Here is a 17,638-nt window from a genome sequence, read left to right as displayed (position 1 = left end):
GCAGGGTAGATGTCTCCCAAGAAACAACTTATACATGATACCGTCCACAGAAAGAAGTTTTAAACCCTGGCAAAGAAATATCAGCTTAATTCACAGGTGATGAATCACAAAAGCATTAACATTAACATTAAAGGTAAAAAAGAGAGACAAATAGATACCCATTTAGTAGGTAATTTGTACAAAAGGAAACTAGAACACCTGGACTCATTGCGGCTTCGCCGCGAAACCAAATTTTGTGATCCTAAACAAATACTTGACTTCAGCGATGGTCATTTTTCTTCCCTATCACATATGAAAGCACCTTCAAAACCGTGAGTTTAGAATACGAGCGCTACAAAAACCTATAGCGTTTGAATTAATGGATCTAAAAGAATCTGGGCAGAGCTGGCTTTAGAGTTAGAGGCGTCAGGTGTGACAATATTTTTTCGCGCCCCTCCGCCATGACCGCCCTTTCCAAATATTCCCTCACTCCCACCTTCCAACAGTGGCACTCATATCTACACAGCTCCTCCTTCACATGCGTGTCTTTTGTTTTATAGCGCTATTCATGCCAACTCTAGGGTGTCAGAGCACTTTACACCAAACAGACATTAACAGAGGCAATGAATCTTATATGTGTAAATCACTCTATAGGAAATGTTACACAAACCAATGAGGATTACCGTTCTGTGATCTGCATGTACACGTTTGTAGTGAAGGAGGTCCACTCAGGAAGGTTGTATTTCAGGATGTTTATTCCATGAAGATAACAGGTAGTAAAGTACAGGACATCATGTAGTTACGTTGTAGTTCAGAGCCCCACCAGCAGCTGTCACTACAGCTCTGTGTCCCAACATTCCGAGGCTCATCAGACTCCAACACTCCAATGAGTCAGAGCACAGGCACTGGCTGAGCAGGGCTCGTAAACCCCCTTACAATATAATATGCAGGATACTACAATGTTCTTTGCTGCCGGCATATTAACCCTCTGCGCTACTTAATGATGAGTGAAAACTGTGACAAAACAAAACTTCGATCTCTCTCCAGCAGAAACATTATTCACCTGTGTCATCTTGACATTTTTATTGTTGCCTGAAACCTGCTGGACACACAAGGAAGCAGCAGGTGCTTTTTAAATCCTAAAGTTATTTCTGCACACAGAGCCGCTTGAAGGTCAGCCCAGGTGCAGCTGCACCGGTCGCACAGTCCAAAAACCGCCCTGAATCTGGGTTACATACAGCGTGCACGTGACAACTGTCTTGCCTCTGAGGTCATTAGTAATATCCCTGTTGTTGGGCGGGGCAGGACTGGTTTCTAGGGTCATGTTTAAAAACAATCGCTTTCAATAAGTCCTTCTCAGCACAGTGCTATAATGTGCATATTAAAGTCAAAGCTCTACGTGTGAAAGAAATACTCTTTATTGAATTTTACAGAGACTTTATCATATGTTACATGATGTCTGCTGCATGATTCACACAGCAAACATTTCCTGCCCTTGTTTTAAAATTGTACAAGGAAAAGAGATTCGTAGCAGTCAGTTTCACGTGAGGCTTCTGGGTGTCATGGCAACATGTGGGAGGGGCGTTGTGAAGAAGATTCTTTGGAATGTTGGTGTTTGAAGATTCTTTGAACTGTGGATGACAGTTGGGGGGGCTCACTCCAGCCTCTGCTCTGCTCCTCCCCAGAGACAGAAGTACGGGAAGAGCCTCTGTGTGAAGGGGGCCTGCGGGAAGGAGTAGAGAAGCTCCATGGAGTCAGCATTGTACAGGGACAGCCGCCCCCCCTCGTAGTCCAGATACACCCCCAGCTTCAGGGGCTTCTCACGAGGGGACAGAGTGGTCCGAGGGCGGGTGAGAGCCTTGTACTGATCCCATTGCACCTGCACAGCCCAGACTCCCCCCTCAGGTGACCATGTGAAATATTCCTTCCTGTTCACAGACTCTGCTGCGACCCCCACATGCCACCCTCCCCCCTCCTGCAGCAGCTGCACCTCCCAGTAATGTCTGCCGGAGGTGAACCCCTCGCTCCCCAGCACACATGGACAGTAAAGGTTGGTGAATCTCTTGGGGGTGTCCGGCAGAGTCTGTTCTGTGCCTGTGTCTCTCACACGTCTCCCCCCCTCGGACAGGAGGAGCTGTGGATGAGCCGTGTCAGGATCCAGAGTCACCATCACTGCAGAGAAGAGATTCACAATTAGAGATTTAATGACACAAAGAAAGGCTGTAATTACTGCTTCTGATTTACATATGATTGATTTACACCACATCTGGAAGAGGCACGCAGCGCTAGAGAGCGCGGCACTAGACTGCTCACTACACTAAAGCACGCTGCACTAGACTGCTCACTACCCTACTGATGAAGTCGAGGGCTAAAGCCCTGACAAAATACGTGTTGGCTGGGCCTTGAGATTAAAAGAAAACGTGAAGATAATCATCACTCAAGACGACATGTGCTTTTGATTCATTGCTTGCATTTGTGTGTAATGAATGGTGACACTGAGGTCACACTGAATTAGGCGTGTACACAGATCTCCCCTTTTTTTAATATTCTCCAGTTATTCGCAACAATTCCAGCCACAAGAGACATAAAAACAACCGACTTGCTCTCAATAGAGTTCATCAGGACTGACTCACACTTAGGAAGAGAAGTCTCCAAATCCACATGGAGGTCTCTCTCCCTCGCCAACCCGGCGCTAAACGAAATTAAAACATTCAAGTCATGGGGGATAAGTATTTTACCTTACCAAAAAGTAGGATACCCTTTCTGCTGCTCAGAAACATGAAGAACAGAAACAACAGCTGCAGAGGAATCATTGATTCAGTCCTAAGGAGAGCGCATGGAGCCATTCACCGTCAAGGGAGCAGGGACACATCGACCGCTCCAGCCACCACAGGCAGCTACCATATCCATCACCCACAAACTCAGACAATCAGCGGAACTACAGAACTATTAACAGGCCCCACGCAATGACAAAATGTACAAAAGGATGGGCGGGTTCAGCTGACCAAGTCAACACTTCGCCTTTGCTCATGGAATATTCATAGTCTCAGAGGCAAGGCACCGACCCAGAGTTTGTATCATGCATAAGATCATATGCCATAGTGCTGCTACAGGAAGCATGGACGGCCGAACCTCATCAACTACAGGGTTTCATATGCTTTCACACACCCGCAATCAGAAAAGCAAAAAGTGGAAATCTATCAGGTGGGCTGGTAACCTATGTGTCAACAACAAGCATATTCACCGCAAAGGAAATTCCTTCTTTCTCATCGTCGGTCAGGACAATCAAGACCTCCCTCAAGATCAAAGGGAAAAAAGAGTAAGTGATCATGTTTAATGCCCACGTAAACCCAAAATGAAAAACACAAGATGCTAGACATCTGAAGGACCCTCTTTTGAAAATGATAATTGAACAGGATACCCCAAACCTCATTCTCACAGGGGATCTCAATCTACATCTTCTGGGCTCTTCGTCTGCAGAAGAGACACTGGCTCAGTCGTCGGCGTGGAACATTCCCGAATAAAAGAGAAGCCAGCACGGCAGAGCAAGTAAGACGTCCAAGTGTATTTTGGAAGATCTAGAGCACATCAACGTTTGGGAACCAAATGGCAGATCCCAAGCGGACTCCCTACCAGCAGCTTCAAACTACACTGAGACCGCATGCTCCACATTAGATTACACTCTGGTCTCCCTTCCACAGTGTGGTCTCGTTCTCCCTCTGTGACAAGGGGGACAGCTACCATCGGCCACAAGAGGTACTCCTTCAGGCTATTACAGCACCACTCAAACTTGTACCAGGGGGAGCCTGCTCCAACGACACAATCTCAAAATAATTAAATCCTCGCTAGCAAATGCTAGGGAAGTACTTCAGGCAGCAAAGGACCTGCTGCATAACTGCAAAGAGCAGAAAAACAACTTTGTCAGCAAATGGGAAACTCACCGTCAAACTATTCTCTTCAACAATCAAATGCAGACCACCCCATAAAGCGAGGGAAGCAGGATGGATCACCAGTGCACAGCGGCACCAGTAAAACAATTGATCAATAAGATCCTCAGACTATTGAGACACAATCCTGGAGATCTAAACCTCAACCTCTCACTGCGGCAACAAAGGTCTATGCTTAAAAAAATAAAATGGGACAACAAGAGATCCAGGGATGATTAATTCTGGGCTAAAATGCTTCACAGCTACAAAACTAAAAACAGTATGCACTTCCGGGCATGTTAAACCGAGGAGTGACATGGCATATTTCTGAGGAGACCTGGACTCACTTCCTGAAATACCACTAACAATTAAGAAACGCGCAGGAGAGTGCAACGACAGGTCCAATCTCAACCGAAAGGAAACAGAACACCGACTCTCCGTACACCATCACTCCATAGCACGATGCAGGCTGGCCAACTTGCTTAGCCATAATCAAGCACTAGGGGCCAGATGTAGGAGCCCAAATATCGGTCGGTAACGGTCGATTTCGGCCGTTACCGACCGGTATTTGGGTTTTGTAATGTGGGGGGCTAAAAAACTACAGAATCGGTATATTTACCGATTCGGTAAAATACCGAATCGGTAAATTTACTGATTCTGTAATTCAATATGTAGGTGGCACAGTTTACAGTGCCACAGGCCCTTAGAAATTCGTTATTTATCACCCAATACTATTGGGTGGTAAATTACGAATTTCTGTGTACATGCACATCTGTGCATGTACACCTGTGCCATGTGACACACATACATGCCCTTAGGGCATGTATGTGTGCCACATGGCACAGGTGTACATGCACAGATGTGCATGTACACATCCCTTAGGGCATGTATGTGTGCCACATGGCACACAAGCCAGAAACAGGGGTGCTACAGGGTGTCTAAGTTACACCCTGTCCCCCTTGGAAATTCGGTATTTTTACCGATTCGGTAATTACCGAATCGGTATTTGCTATTGATTCCTATGGGCTTCAAGGCCCATAGGAATCAATGGCAAATACTGATTCAGTAATTACCGAATCGATAATTACCGAATCTTACCGATTCGGTATTTTTACCGATTTTTTTTCCTACATAGCAATTACCGATTAGTAAATACCGAATCGGTAAAATTCGTTATTTGCCATTCAGTAATTTGCTATTACCTACATCTAGCCCTACATCTCCAAGGGCAGAAGAGAGGGACCGCCAGGACCAAATGGAATTCCACCAGTCATTTTTAAACAAGACGCAGATTTTTGGGCAGATATGTCAGAAATCTGTGAAATCAGGGAGATGGCTCAACTTCCATCTTCATGGAAGTGCTACGTCATTTCTCCAATCCATAAATCAGGCGATAAAACCTCCCCGAAAAACTACAGCCTTATTGCCCTGCTTGACATCGAGGCAAAATATTTTGCCGACACTTTACTAGCCGAGCTTCAAGACTGGACCACGGAACACAAAATGATTCTATTTAAACAGACAGGGTTCTGCAAAGCAACTGGCACAACAACCAATATCCTAACCATGTCACTCCTCATGGACATGGCCACGGCTGTAGGAGAGTAGGATCTGCTTCATATGGTTAACCCCAATTTTTGCAGGTGCTTCACTGTTTTTCGACTTTAGTCTGGCTGGGGCCCTGCTAACCAGGACCCCAGCCTAGCTGCTTCCTCTCTAAAATGATTGCATGTACTCTGGGTACACTCCAGTTTGGTTACTGGGGTACCCTTGTGTGTCCCTAGTATATGGTACCTTAGGTAACAAGGGCATAGGTACCCAAGAGGCCTACTAGGGGCTGAACCATGTATTGTGCCACTCCTGGAAAGCCTTCCAAAATGACACCAATGACATTCACTGACACATATAAACCTATCAGTCACTCCTATGCCAGGCCTTATCAATCCTGAAGGCAGAGAGCTTGGTTTTATGTGAGAGGGTGCCCATGCATGAGCAGGGCCCCTCTGCAGCTTTGGAATCTATTCTCTGAAGCTTTTCTGTGATGCATCCTTTGGAACCTGTTTTATGGGGCTGTTCTGTGATGGAGCCTGACCATATACTCTTAAGTGCATTATAACCTTGCTGTAAATGATAAGTTTGGAATGGCTGCATCAAAACATGTTGTGTTTGGTGTCAAACACTTAGGAATCCTACCCCCCCCCCCCCCCCCCTCCACCAGTCCTGGCGGCGGGGGTAGGATTCGACCCTTCTAGAGGGAGAGACATGTTCACACTGGACTGACCGGTAATAGTTTAAAAGAACCCTAGCATCACAAAATGGATGCTGCTGCCACAGACACAGGTCTGACCTCCTGCTGCTGACCACAACTCCATCAGGGGAGGCCTGGATAATAGGTTTCCTGTCACAGGGAGGTGTAACCAGCTCCCAGACAGACTTTAGTGTATTGGGGCTGGGTGGGGGAACTCAGAGAGTGGTTTTCAGACAGTGCTGGGTGCACACTTGGTGTCCCCATGCAAAGTCCGGTTCAAACCAGTTGCAGGGGCACTCAGCCCCTACTCTGATGCGAAACAGGAGAAAGGGAATGGGTGTAACCACCCCTCTTCCCAGACCCTCCCACAGATGGTTCCACAGAGTATAGCCAACCCCTTTTCTTAGTATAAGTATGGGACCCCAGTCTTTAGGATTTCAGATTACACCTGGACGAAAATCTGCAACATATATCCTGGAACTTTGCCATTCTACGCGACTAGAAGACGGAAGAATCTCCCTTGGGGTCAAGGAGTGACTCCCCTGTTCAAACAGGCACCAAAGAAGCATCTTGGCAGTCTGCATTTCCAAAGCTCCCGACTGACTCTCAAGTATTTGTGACTCAGAACACAGACTTCCAGACTTCTAAGAGACCCACATGAGATCCCAGCAAAGCTGAGACCCGCAGCCCTCACAAGAGAAGTAGGACCGGAACTCCTGGACCAAGTGCACATTTGCTAGTGCATCGACTTCCCGAGCCTTCCTGAAGTTGTGCATTGGGCTACCTGTAGTCGAAGCCCTGAGCACCATCTGCATTAAAGATTGTGGGCCTACACTCCACGAGTGTTCCTTGAGCCCGCTTCTAGCATTTCTGCTCATGGTCCCTTCGCGATCCCTGGTCCGTTGACTGGTAGGTCCCCTAGAAGATAACTCTACTGTTCCTTGGGCTTCCCTGGTTGCTCCAGACACGCCCTGACTCCCTACCAAGTGGTGAGTTACCCAGACCTTGCTGTTCTTCACCAAAGCCTATCTCTGCTTTCTGTGTGGGTTGCTGTTGCCAAGGCTGTTGGGTCCAATCCGGGCACCGACACTGCAGCGCTCGACATCCTTCGTGGGACAGCTCTAATACAGCTCCTGGTCATCGTCGACAAGAGTGTGTGCTCGCCCCAACCCTGTTCAATCTTTATATAGCAGACTTGATGCAAACCTTAAACTTATGCAATGCACATGCTCCAAGAATTGGTGGTAAGGCCTTGTCCAGTGTGATGGATCTCCCGAGCTGCCCTCGCTCGATTGGGAGTGCGGCGAGTTTTTCAACAGGGCTGCAGAGACGACCCACAGAGGAAACAGAGGTAGACTCTCACAGATGAAGCAGGGAAGCCCGCCCACCAAGGAGAGTCAAAACCCAGGAAGTGAGGAAGAAGGGACTCACAGAGGAATGTTGGAAGAAGATGTGGTGAGAGACACGATGGAGAGCAACCCTACAGAGGAGGAGAGAAGGCGTTCCAGAGGGGAAGACGACCCTGAACTCCAGGACTAAGGTGGAAAGGCGCAAGGACGCAGAACAACGGAAAAATACTCTCTGAGCACCATGACCGAGACTGGCACTCCGAGAGGGAGCGAGGAGGCGGGATCTCACATTACCACGGACCCGGAGGGTCGTGGGCTCAGGCAAGTGCCAGCTGTGCCTGCCTTTACATTGAAGGGCTGGTGGGCAGGATTAATGGCCACACTGACGACAACACAGTGACAATCCCTCACACATAGGCACTGCACATTTAGGGACACTGGTGAAGGTGCACTTTCCCCTCCCTAATGTGTTTGTGTGTAAGAAGGAAATAGCCTGAAGTTTTCTTTCTGTTTTCTTTGTTGTTTTCTCACACCCTTCCGAGTACCACAACCCCGGGGCAGAAATCACCAGGACATAGATGAACACCCCCCAAAAAACTGACCACGAGACTGATAGAAGGCCGTCTGTACCAAGAAGAGAGGACCCTGATTATTCAGTAGTGATGAATAAAATCCTCGAACGTTGCCATTGTCTGTGTGTCACACCCACTAAGGTGGGGGAGCAAGACAACCCCGCAGGGCCACACAACGACAACCAGCATCCTATAAACAGACAACATGGTTCTGATCAGCCACACTGAAGGAGGTATGCAACATCTATTGAACGCACTACAGGGCTACGCCGCAGATAACTTCTTAGAAGAAAAAACAAAAACTATGTCTTAAAAAAAGACATTAAAAAGATCTCAAGTCTGGCAGCTGGGGAACGTTGAAATTCAGAACGTGGCAAATTTCAAATACCGAGGCATAACCATTGATAATGGAGGCAAATTCGCTGGTCAGCTCGAAACAATCAATGCAGGTGCAGGTGCTGCTTCTCCACAGAGACATGGTTTAGCAAACTATGTAGAAGGGGGTCAGTCCCTCGGCAGTCCTCTCAGGAGACTGGTCAGTCCGGGCTCCGCTGCAGCGCAGGATTAGTAAATGCTTTGGTTTGTATTCCCCTCTGTCTGACCTACACTTCATTATTGGAAAAGCAAAGAGATGGCCGCGAGTGACCCGGGTGAACCTATTTGGGTCATTTCCTTCATTTGGCGCTCAAACAGGGACTCCATTAGGTGTCCAATCCTCACCCGTAATCGGGTGTAGAGGACGGGCTTGCATCAGGTCGGATGGGCGGATCGGGGAGCCCCACACGAATGAGCTTAGTTCCCACAGCTGCCCCGCCTGTCTGATCGGGCGATGCCTCGTCTAGTGGCTATCCTGGCTGGAGTCATGAAAGGCGAAACCCTTGGATCTGACTGTTTGGTCCGAAGAGTCGGCAGTGGAGAATAACTTTGTCTGACCTGTGTGCACAAGGTGAGTTTGTCTTGATTCTTGGGAAATATGGCGCTGTTAGATTTGGGGGTCTCTAGTTGGCAAAGGTAGGTACCTCTCACCAGATAGGGACCCTTGCATTTAGTCAGGGTAAGGGGCTACACTCCTAAAATGACCCCTGCTCACCCCCTTGGTAGCTTGGAACGAGCAGGGAGGCTTATCTCAGAGGCAGTGTGTAAAGCATTTGTGAACACATGCAGTAATACAATGACAACACTACAGATGGACACCACACAGGTTGTGTTATAAAAATAAGTATTTTTATATAGACTTAACACAAGACCAAATGACAAAAATCCACAAAACTGTACTCACAAATAGACTTTAAAATGGTAGGAAATAGCTCAGTTCTCTCAAGTTGTAAATGGAACACTTTACTCTCAATGTACCCTGGATGCGTAACGTAGCACAAACAAAAGGGTCGCACGGAAGGTGATGTGTCGGTTCCTTACACTCAGGAGAGTGAATGAGTCGGTTCCCTACTACTGCGCAGGGGAGTTGATGCTCGCTTCCTTACTGTGTGGGGAGGTAATGCGTTGGTTTCATACTGCTCTCCAGTATGTTGCGACAGGATGGCGTCTCGATGCGATACTCTTCTCCGGTGCGATGCGACAAAATGGCATCTTGGTTACGATGCAACAGCGTTGATGTGATGCATGCACGCCAGACCGTGACTCGATGATCTTTGGCGCCGCGACAGGCCCTGCAACACGCTTCTCCGGTGGTGCGTCGGCGACCTCTGCGGCACGCTTCTCCGGTGATGCGATGCGCTTTGGTGATGCGATGGCGACAGCGGCAGCACGCCTCCTTGGCGATGAGACGGCAACTGCTGTGGCGGCGACACGCAGTCTCTCAGAAGGCCCAGCTCAACAACAGGCCCTTCAATTCCCAGGAAGGGAATTCAGGGGGGAGCTGGTTGGTGAAATCTTGTATCCCTGAGACTTCAGGCAGGAGGCAAGCTCAAGTTTAAGCCCTTGGAGATTCTTCTTCACGTTGATGAAAAGCGCCCTCAGTCCTCGTCTCCTTTCTTTGGCGATGAGGCAACCACTGCAGGCCAACCCCCAAACACACAGCACAGGGGTAGTCTCCTACTTCAGCTTCCTTGGCTCTTCTCCTCAGCAAAGGTTTGTCTTGATTCCCAGAAGTGATCTAAAATTCTGGGGTCTGGGTCCCCCCTTTTATACACCAAAATCCTTTGTCTCTGAAGGCAGAAAGTGTCTGTACCTAGTCCAAACCAGTTGTGTGCAGACCTGGAGCACTTTATTTACAGGAATCCTTCTTTCCTTTGACAGTGTGGGCCAAGGTCATGAGACACACCCCAGGAGGTGGATCCAGCATTGTGGAAGGCGGGCACATCCCTATTCAGGCCCAGGTGCAACTCCTCCCACCACTCTACATACAGATAGTTCTATTCAGCCCTGTGCTGACTCCCCCTGCCTCCTGGAGCCCCCCAGCGCCTGTCACTCAAAAACCAGCCAATAAATACACAACCTAGCAGAGGCAGGCTTGGATAGTTAGAAAATACCTACTTTCTAAAAGTGGTATTTTCAAACACAGAATGTTAAAAACAACTTCACTAAAAGATGTATTTTATCATTCTGAGTTCAGGCATACTAAATTAATTTTTCTACCATGTTCCCTGGGTCCGTTAGGACTATAAGGTGTTATAATCAAACTGCCCATTCGGGTCTATGGGGACAGATAGCCTTGCAATAGTGAAAAACGAAAATGGCTGTAATTCACTATCACAACATGCCACACACATGAGGGCATGCCCTACCTTTTACCTACAATGCACCCTGCCCTTGGGCCTACCTTAGGGGTGTCTAATATGTAGAAAATGGAAGGGTTGGGGACTGGCAAGTGGGTGCACTTACCAAGTCAACATGGCAGTACCAGACTGCACACAGGCTCTGCAATGGCAGGCCTGAGACACACTTTACAAGCTGCTCCGGTAGGTGGCACAATCAGTGCTGAAAGCCCACCAGCAGCATTTGATTTTACAAGCCCTGGGTACCCGCAGTGTACTGTACTAGGGTCTGACAAGTAAACCAAATAAGCCAATCATGGAGTCACTAATCCATACCTCAATTTACAATAGGGAGCACTAGCACTGCGGCACTGTATAACAGCGGCACAGTGCCCAAAGCATCTAAAACCAGCAAAAACATAAGAGGCAACATCAAAAAATGGAAGGGAGACCCACGCCAATGGTGCCAGGTCTAACAGGTGCCAGCTTGAGTAGTTTAGCTATGGTCTGAAGGACATTTCTTGCTTTGTTGTGAACTTGGTAGGTTTTCGGACCGGCTAAGAAACTACAAGGTGCCCATGAGCGCCCTGCCATGCGACTTGGTAATTTGGCCCTTTCTTGAAAACGCCTGGGGTTTGGCTAGTATTTGAGACTTGTGAGGTACGGTCTGCAGACCAGGTTTTCTTTTTTTTCCCTTGGTCTTCGGAGAAAATTGGTAAGTTAGGGGGCTCCTACTCGCTGAGCACCCTCTACAAGCGCTTCTTTAAGCGGGACGCCAAAGACTCGCACTTTGCGGAAGGGGACGTGCTGGCCATGCTGGTGATCTTCCTCTACAAGGCATCGGAGCTCCTAGAGTGGGCTAGCACAAAATGCGGCACCTGGGCCGGTGTGAAGCCCATGTACAACGTCCAGCTTCAGCAGACCGGCTAAGGTGGACTTCACCCCCAAAAGAACTCCTTGGGCTCCATGCTTTCCACCAACACCTGTTTTATCGACCTTGGAGGGAAGAATTGCCGGCTCTGCCCCGCTTGGAAGCAACATGCTGGTAAACTCAGCCATTGGCAGTCGGGGCGAGGCCCAGAGCCATTTTACCAGCAGTAAATCTTCTTTTTAAGTAAATACATTTGTGCCCCTTCCCATGGAACTGTGCAAGTCTACACGCATCAGCGTATCCAACCCCCCCAAAAAAATACACGAAAGAGAAATGTAATCCAGAAGACATCTCTACTGCGCCAAGGGAGCCACTCACACTTGAGGTATGGTATGGCACCCCTTGCCAAAGCACTCCCTCTCCCCTTTTTGGGGAAGGATCCAGTGTGTAGGCCTTGGAGTCTCAGAGACCCCCCTGAGAGAGTCCACTGCGTAAAGGGAGCCTCTCGCAACAGAGATAGGGAAGTGATACCGCTTCATCTGGGATCACAGCTTACTGGACTTTGGACGTTGCCTTGACTCGTCTACCGGTTTGTGTCCCCGTCACCCTTCCCCTCCTCTTCCCATGCTGTGTCTCTCACCCTCCCCTCCTCTCTACCACCTTCATAATCTGTCTACTTCCCCTGCTCCAACCCCCCCCTGAATCTCTCACCTTGCCTGCTGTTCCCCTTACGTATTTGTGCTTATTGTTTATCTCGACCCTACAAGTACCTATGCTGCCATGCTCTAAGAACTGTGCAACCTTTGTAACGATGTAACCTGTAACTATGATCTGATGCTCATGTAAAGCGCTCTGATACCTCCGGGTCTAGCCATCGCTATATAAAACCTTTTAAAATAAAAAAATTAAAAAATAAAGTAGTGAATTTGTTTTCAAAGATGCCCCGTTTTAGCAAATTTTGCTGTTTTGGGTGCTGTTGTTTTCTGCTGATGCTCGATTGGAAGAGAGGCAGGCTGCGCCTTCGGAAGGAACCACGAATGTTGTGTATGTAAAACATGGCCTTGGGGCCCTATTCTGTTTAGTACATTATGGCACAAGAATACGAGGGACAACGCCAAGTTGTAATGGTCACCCCGCCCCTGACTCTGCCGCCTCGGATGGAGCACCCCTCCTCTCTATTGGCAGCGGCCACAGACATCTTAGGCCGATCTGCTGTGCCAATTGCCCCTAGCTCTTCTCTCTCTCTCTCCCTATTACGCTCACCGCACAGACATAAGCCTCCCTGTCCCCAGTCCCCATAATATCTCTGAGTGCGTCCCTCCCCTCACAGTTTTTCCCACCTTTGTTGTATGCTGGGATGCCAGTGTGGGGACTGGAGGGAGCGGATCGAGAGGCTGCTAAGGAAAGAATGGGGCGAGTGTTGATGCGATCTGATGTGGGTGATGTGGAGAAGAAGATGGTGGCTGATCAAGCCTCTCAGTGGCCTCGGAACCCAATTTACAGTGTGGAGGATGTGTGAAGTGTACTAAAAGATTATGAGCCGTTCGTGCACCAGCATGCATAAACACATGTCGCTACTTTGATTGGGCTACGGGAGCAGTGTTTAAATGGTGTTGCCCCCCAAATTATTTATGACACTCGGGATCGAGTGTATGCAGCCGACATTGCCCCCAATGATATTTTTAGAAATGTTGCCACGTTAATTGGATACCGGGGCAGGCTTGTCCAAAGGAGCCCGATTAAAGTGTCTCAGTTCCAGATGACGTAAGTGCATCCCATCTATCACCCCAAATTACCAGAGCTTTGGGATGGAAATCCCGTCATCAAACAGCGAGTATAGGCCCGTTTCCGGGAACAGTGGGTTTATACTCCTTGGAAAAGAAGTGAGGTTTTGTCCCTTAAGACCCAGTTACCTGACCCTAGAAAAAATCTGACTGTTTATTACAAAGAGTTGCCAGAGGCTGCGTCTTCGACAGTGATGACGCTGGCCGACATTGAGATGTTTTTCGGCTTGCTGGTCCCGGTTGATATATGGCGGCAGGTGCACATGCAGGACCATGTAGTGGAGTTAGGTGGCACATGGGAAGAGGTCAGGGCATGGGACAAAGAGAGAAAGCCTGGTGAGAAGCCTAAAGCGGAGATGCTAGCTTTGACAGGCCGAATTATCATGTATTTGCACTCTCTGATTCCACCTAGAAGAGTAGATTGGGATATGTAAACAGCATGACTTAAGAAGAAAGCTGAAAGTGTATCCAACTTCACTAGATTTGAAGGGGTAATTTGGGATTTCAGTGGACAGGACTTGTCAGTGGAGGGAGGAATTTGGTTGTTCGTCAATAGATTTGTTACGAACCTGCTTCCAGAGATCGTGACTCTGTTGCAGGCTTCGGAGAGCACTTGGACGACATCCTCCCTGTCGGTCATATTAAGTATGGCACATTATTATGAGCACAGAGAAAACGAAGAAAAGGAGAAGGAAGGGAAGTAAAATAAGGAGTTGAAGCCAAAAGTATTGATGCAGCAGGTGTCCCTGGGCAACAGCAGAGGACGAGACATTGGTCCGGCCCAGCAGGTGCCCGTACTAGCGGCAACAAAGGGCCTGTGGGGCTGAATCAGTGCGTATACTGTAAGGAGGTGGGGCATTGGCGTAATGAGTGTCCGGTGTTGCTGCGAAGTCTTGAGGCACTGAGAGGACAGTGACACAGAGGACGAGGGCGAGGACAAGGGGCAAATGGCAGAGATCGAGGAGATGAGAAGCAGCAAGGTCAGTCTGAGTGGAACTATTTCGATGTTCCGCAGGGGCAACAGTATTACCAGGATGACTATGCTTTGGACAAGGTGACGGGACTTACCCATGGCTAGGACAGCCAAGGATAGGGTGCAGGATCAGTTCCGATCCCTGTGGATCAGTGGGGACCCTATGTTACTGCTGATCTGCAGGGCTTAGCGAAGAAATTCTTGGTGGACACAGACACAATGAATAGCTCTGTTTCTTGTCCCCTGGTCCCCGGCACAGCCCTGTCTAGCCAAAGTAATGTTTTGGTGAGCTTCTCAGGCATACCGGTTGTGAGCCCCTTCTCTGAGCAATTAGCCCTGACTTTCGGTTCTTTCACAGTAGATTCACACTTTTTACTGACATCTATCTGCAGAGAGAATTTAATGGGTCTGGATTTGTTGAAGAGGCTACACACGACTATTTCATGCTCCTCGGATGGTGTCTATATGATGATAGGACCCAAGGTAGTGAATTCATTTCCAAGCAATGTTTGTCGGAGGATGAGCCTCTTCCCTCAGAGTTTAAGGAAGTGCTGGCAACGTTATGGGCTACAGGTGATACGGACATAGGGCTATTGCAGATTCACCCGGTTTCCATCAGAGTCAAAGATAATGCTGTCCTGCCCAGTCTTCCCCAGTTCAAGATACCAAAGGCGGAAGAACGGGCGCTGTTGCAGATTATACAGGATTTGATTGCGTCTGGGGTTGTTGAGGAGATGAATGCGAATGTGTGCAATAGCCCTATTTTCCCCATCCTAAAACGGGCACCATCAGCTTCCCCTGATGATCATCCTGATGTCTACCGTTTGTGATTGATTTGTACGAGGTGAGCAATATAGTAATGCCTCAGTTCCCTGTTGTACCCAACATCACTTCCCTCTTGACCATGATTCCTCCCTCTGCCACATATTTTTCTGTCATTGATTAGAAGAATGCGTTCTTCAGCATTCTAATACACCCGGATAGCAAGTACCTTTTCGGGTTCTCCCTAGCCGGCAGATGTTTTCGATTATCGGGTTCCTCAGGGCTATACTGAAAGTCCCAGTATCTATAGCCAAGCTCTAAAAGGTCAATTGGACCCCCTCGTTCTTCCCTCAGTTAATGTACTATTCCAGTATATGGACGACATTTTGATTGCTTCAGATGTGAAGGACAGTTGCAAAGACGTAACAGTTCAATTATTGCTACATTTGGCCCTTCATGGACATAAGGTGTACCTTTGTATATTTCAATATTAATCGACAAGAGGTCACCTACTGAGGTAATCTACAGTCGAAGGAGGGAAGGAGACTAGCACCGGAGTGTATTGCTACTATAACTAAGATGCCTATCCCCAAGATGCAGTGGGATGTGCAGGCTTTTATAGGTATTACTTCATACTGCAGCCACTGGATCCAGAATTTTGGTTTACTAACAAAGCCCCTTTTGCGCCTGACCACTAAAGATATACATGAATCCCTGCCTTGGACACATGACTGTCTGCTTGTAAAGATAGCTCTTTCTTCTACACCTGTTCTTGGCACCCCCAGATTAGACGCTGTTCGTGTTGTGTGTACACAAGATGGCTGGCTGTGCGCTTTCTGTCTTAGCACAGGCCTTTAGAGGTGAGCAAAGACCGTGTGCGTATTTCTCCGCTCTGCTGGACAGTGTCGCCAGAGCCCTCCCGAACTGTCTGAGAGGGGCTGTGGCTGTGTCCATTTCTATACCACAATCAGCAGGGCTCGTCCTTGATACCGATCTCACAGTTATGGTATACCATGCTGTGGACACACCTTTGAACACAACGAAGACGCAGCACCTTACCAGTGCACGTCTCACTGGTTATGAGTTGACCCTGTTTGCACCACACGTCACCATCAAAACATGTGCCATCCTGAACCCAGCAACATTACTACCCCTCCCTTCTGAGAGCAAGGAGACGGATGCATTGATTGCATTTTTCGTACAGAGGAGGAGATGAAGGGAAGGGTAGACCTGACTGATGTTCCCCTATCTGAACCTCAAGGGGAACTATATGTTGATGGCTCTTGTTTTAAATTACCAGACAGCACGACAACAGCAGAATATGCCATCACCACCCTACGCACTGTAGTTGAGACATCATGGGTTCCCTATCGACCAGCACAAGCATCGGGGTTGGTGGCCCTTCTTCAGGCCTGTGAGCGGAGTGAGGGACTGGCTGTCAATATATACACTGACAGCCAGTACACATTTGGTGTGGCTCACAATTTTCAGGGGCTCTAGGCAGAGAGGGGGTTCCTAATGTCCCATGATCTGAAAATACAGAAAAGCCCATTGATACATATACTTTTGTCAGCCCTGGCACTCCCTAAGAAATTAGCAACAATGAAGTGCTGTGCTCACAAGGCAATAACAGATGATGTTGGGAGGGGGAACGCATTTGCAGATCAGAAGGTAAAGGAGACAGCACGAACCAAAATGAAAAGGATGTTTGTGACGGGTCCCGCGAGATGGGTGCCTGAGAATGGGAGGTTTGAGGACACGCTGGAAAATGTGAAAGAAATACTGATTGAGGCCACGATTGAGGAGTTGCCAATATGGCAGAAGAGCACGGCTGATTTGGATGAGGATGAGCGTTCGACGGACAAGTCCGGAAAGCAGAGATGGATGCTGCCGGATGCGTATGTCCTCCCTGTGGTTACATTGGCGCATGGGCCAGCACACATTAGTGCGAGGGGGATTTGCAAACTGCTAGATCCCTTATGGTGGAATGACAATATTCCCAAAGTTGCAGCCCACCTGGTGAAGTACTGTATAATCTGTCTGATGCATAATCCTGGGAAGGGTACCCCCACTCCCATTGGCAGCTTCCTTCCCTTTCGAGGATCTCCAGATGGATTACATCAAAATAGAATGAGTCAATAACTTGAAATACGTGTTGTTGGTTGTCTGTGCATTAAGCAAATGGATTGAGGATTACCCCATTAAAGAGAACACCGCCATGGCGATGGCAACGGCGAAGGTACTCTTGAAAGAGTTCTTACTACGTTTTGGTTTGCCCCGTTTGACTTAGGGTGATAATGGCAGCCACTTTATTGCCAAGGTCATCCAGTTGGAATGTGATGGGTTGCACATTAGTCAAAAGTTCCATATGGCGAACCACACAAAGTCTGCAGGTTTAGTGGAGAAGTACAATGGTATTCTCAAGTTGAAAATGGCCATGATCAAAGCAGTGGCCAGATG

The 17,638-nt window shown here is 48.2% G+C and overlaps 1 protein-coding gene across 1 annotated transcript in view; it reads right to left on the bottom strand.

Moving 5' to 3' along the window:
• Positions 1 to 716: 716 nt before the first annotated feature.
• The window catches only part of LOC147710130 (E3 ubiquitin-protein ligase TRIM39-like), a 151,665-nt gene continuing 134,743 nt past the window's right edge, over positions 717 to 17,638 (bottom strand). Inside the window, exon 6 of the mRNA XM_086920825.1 lies at positions 717 to 2,151. Within this exon, the coding sequence (XP_086776951.1) occupies positions 1,634 to 2,151 (518 nt within the window). The 3' untranslated portion in view covers positions 717 to 1,633. The remainder of the gene's footprint in view (positions 2,152 to 17,638) is intronic.

This window comes from Lissotriton vulgaris, chromosome 5 (assembly GCF_964263255.1).
Source record: "Lissotriton vulgaris chromosome 5, aLisVul1.2, whole genome shotgun sequence".
NCBI classification, from domain to species: domain Eukaryota; kingdom Metazoa; phylum Chordata; class Amphibia; order Caudata; family Salamandridae; genus Lissotriton; species Lissotriton vulgaris.
This window is presented reverse-complemented; position numbering and strand designations above follow the sequence as displayed.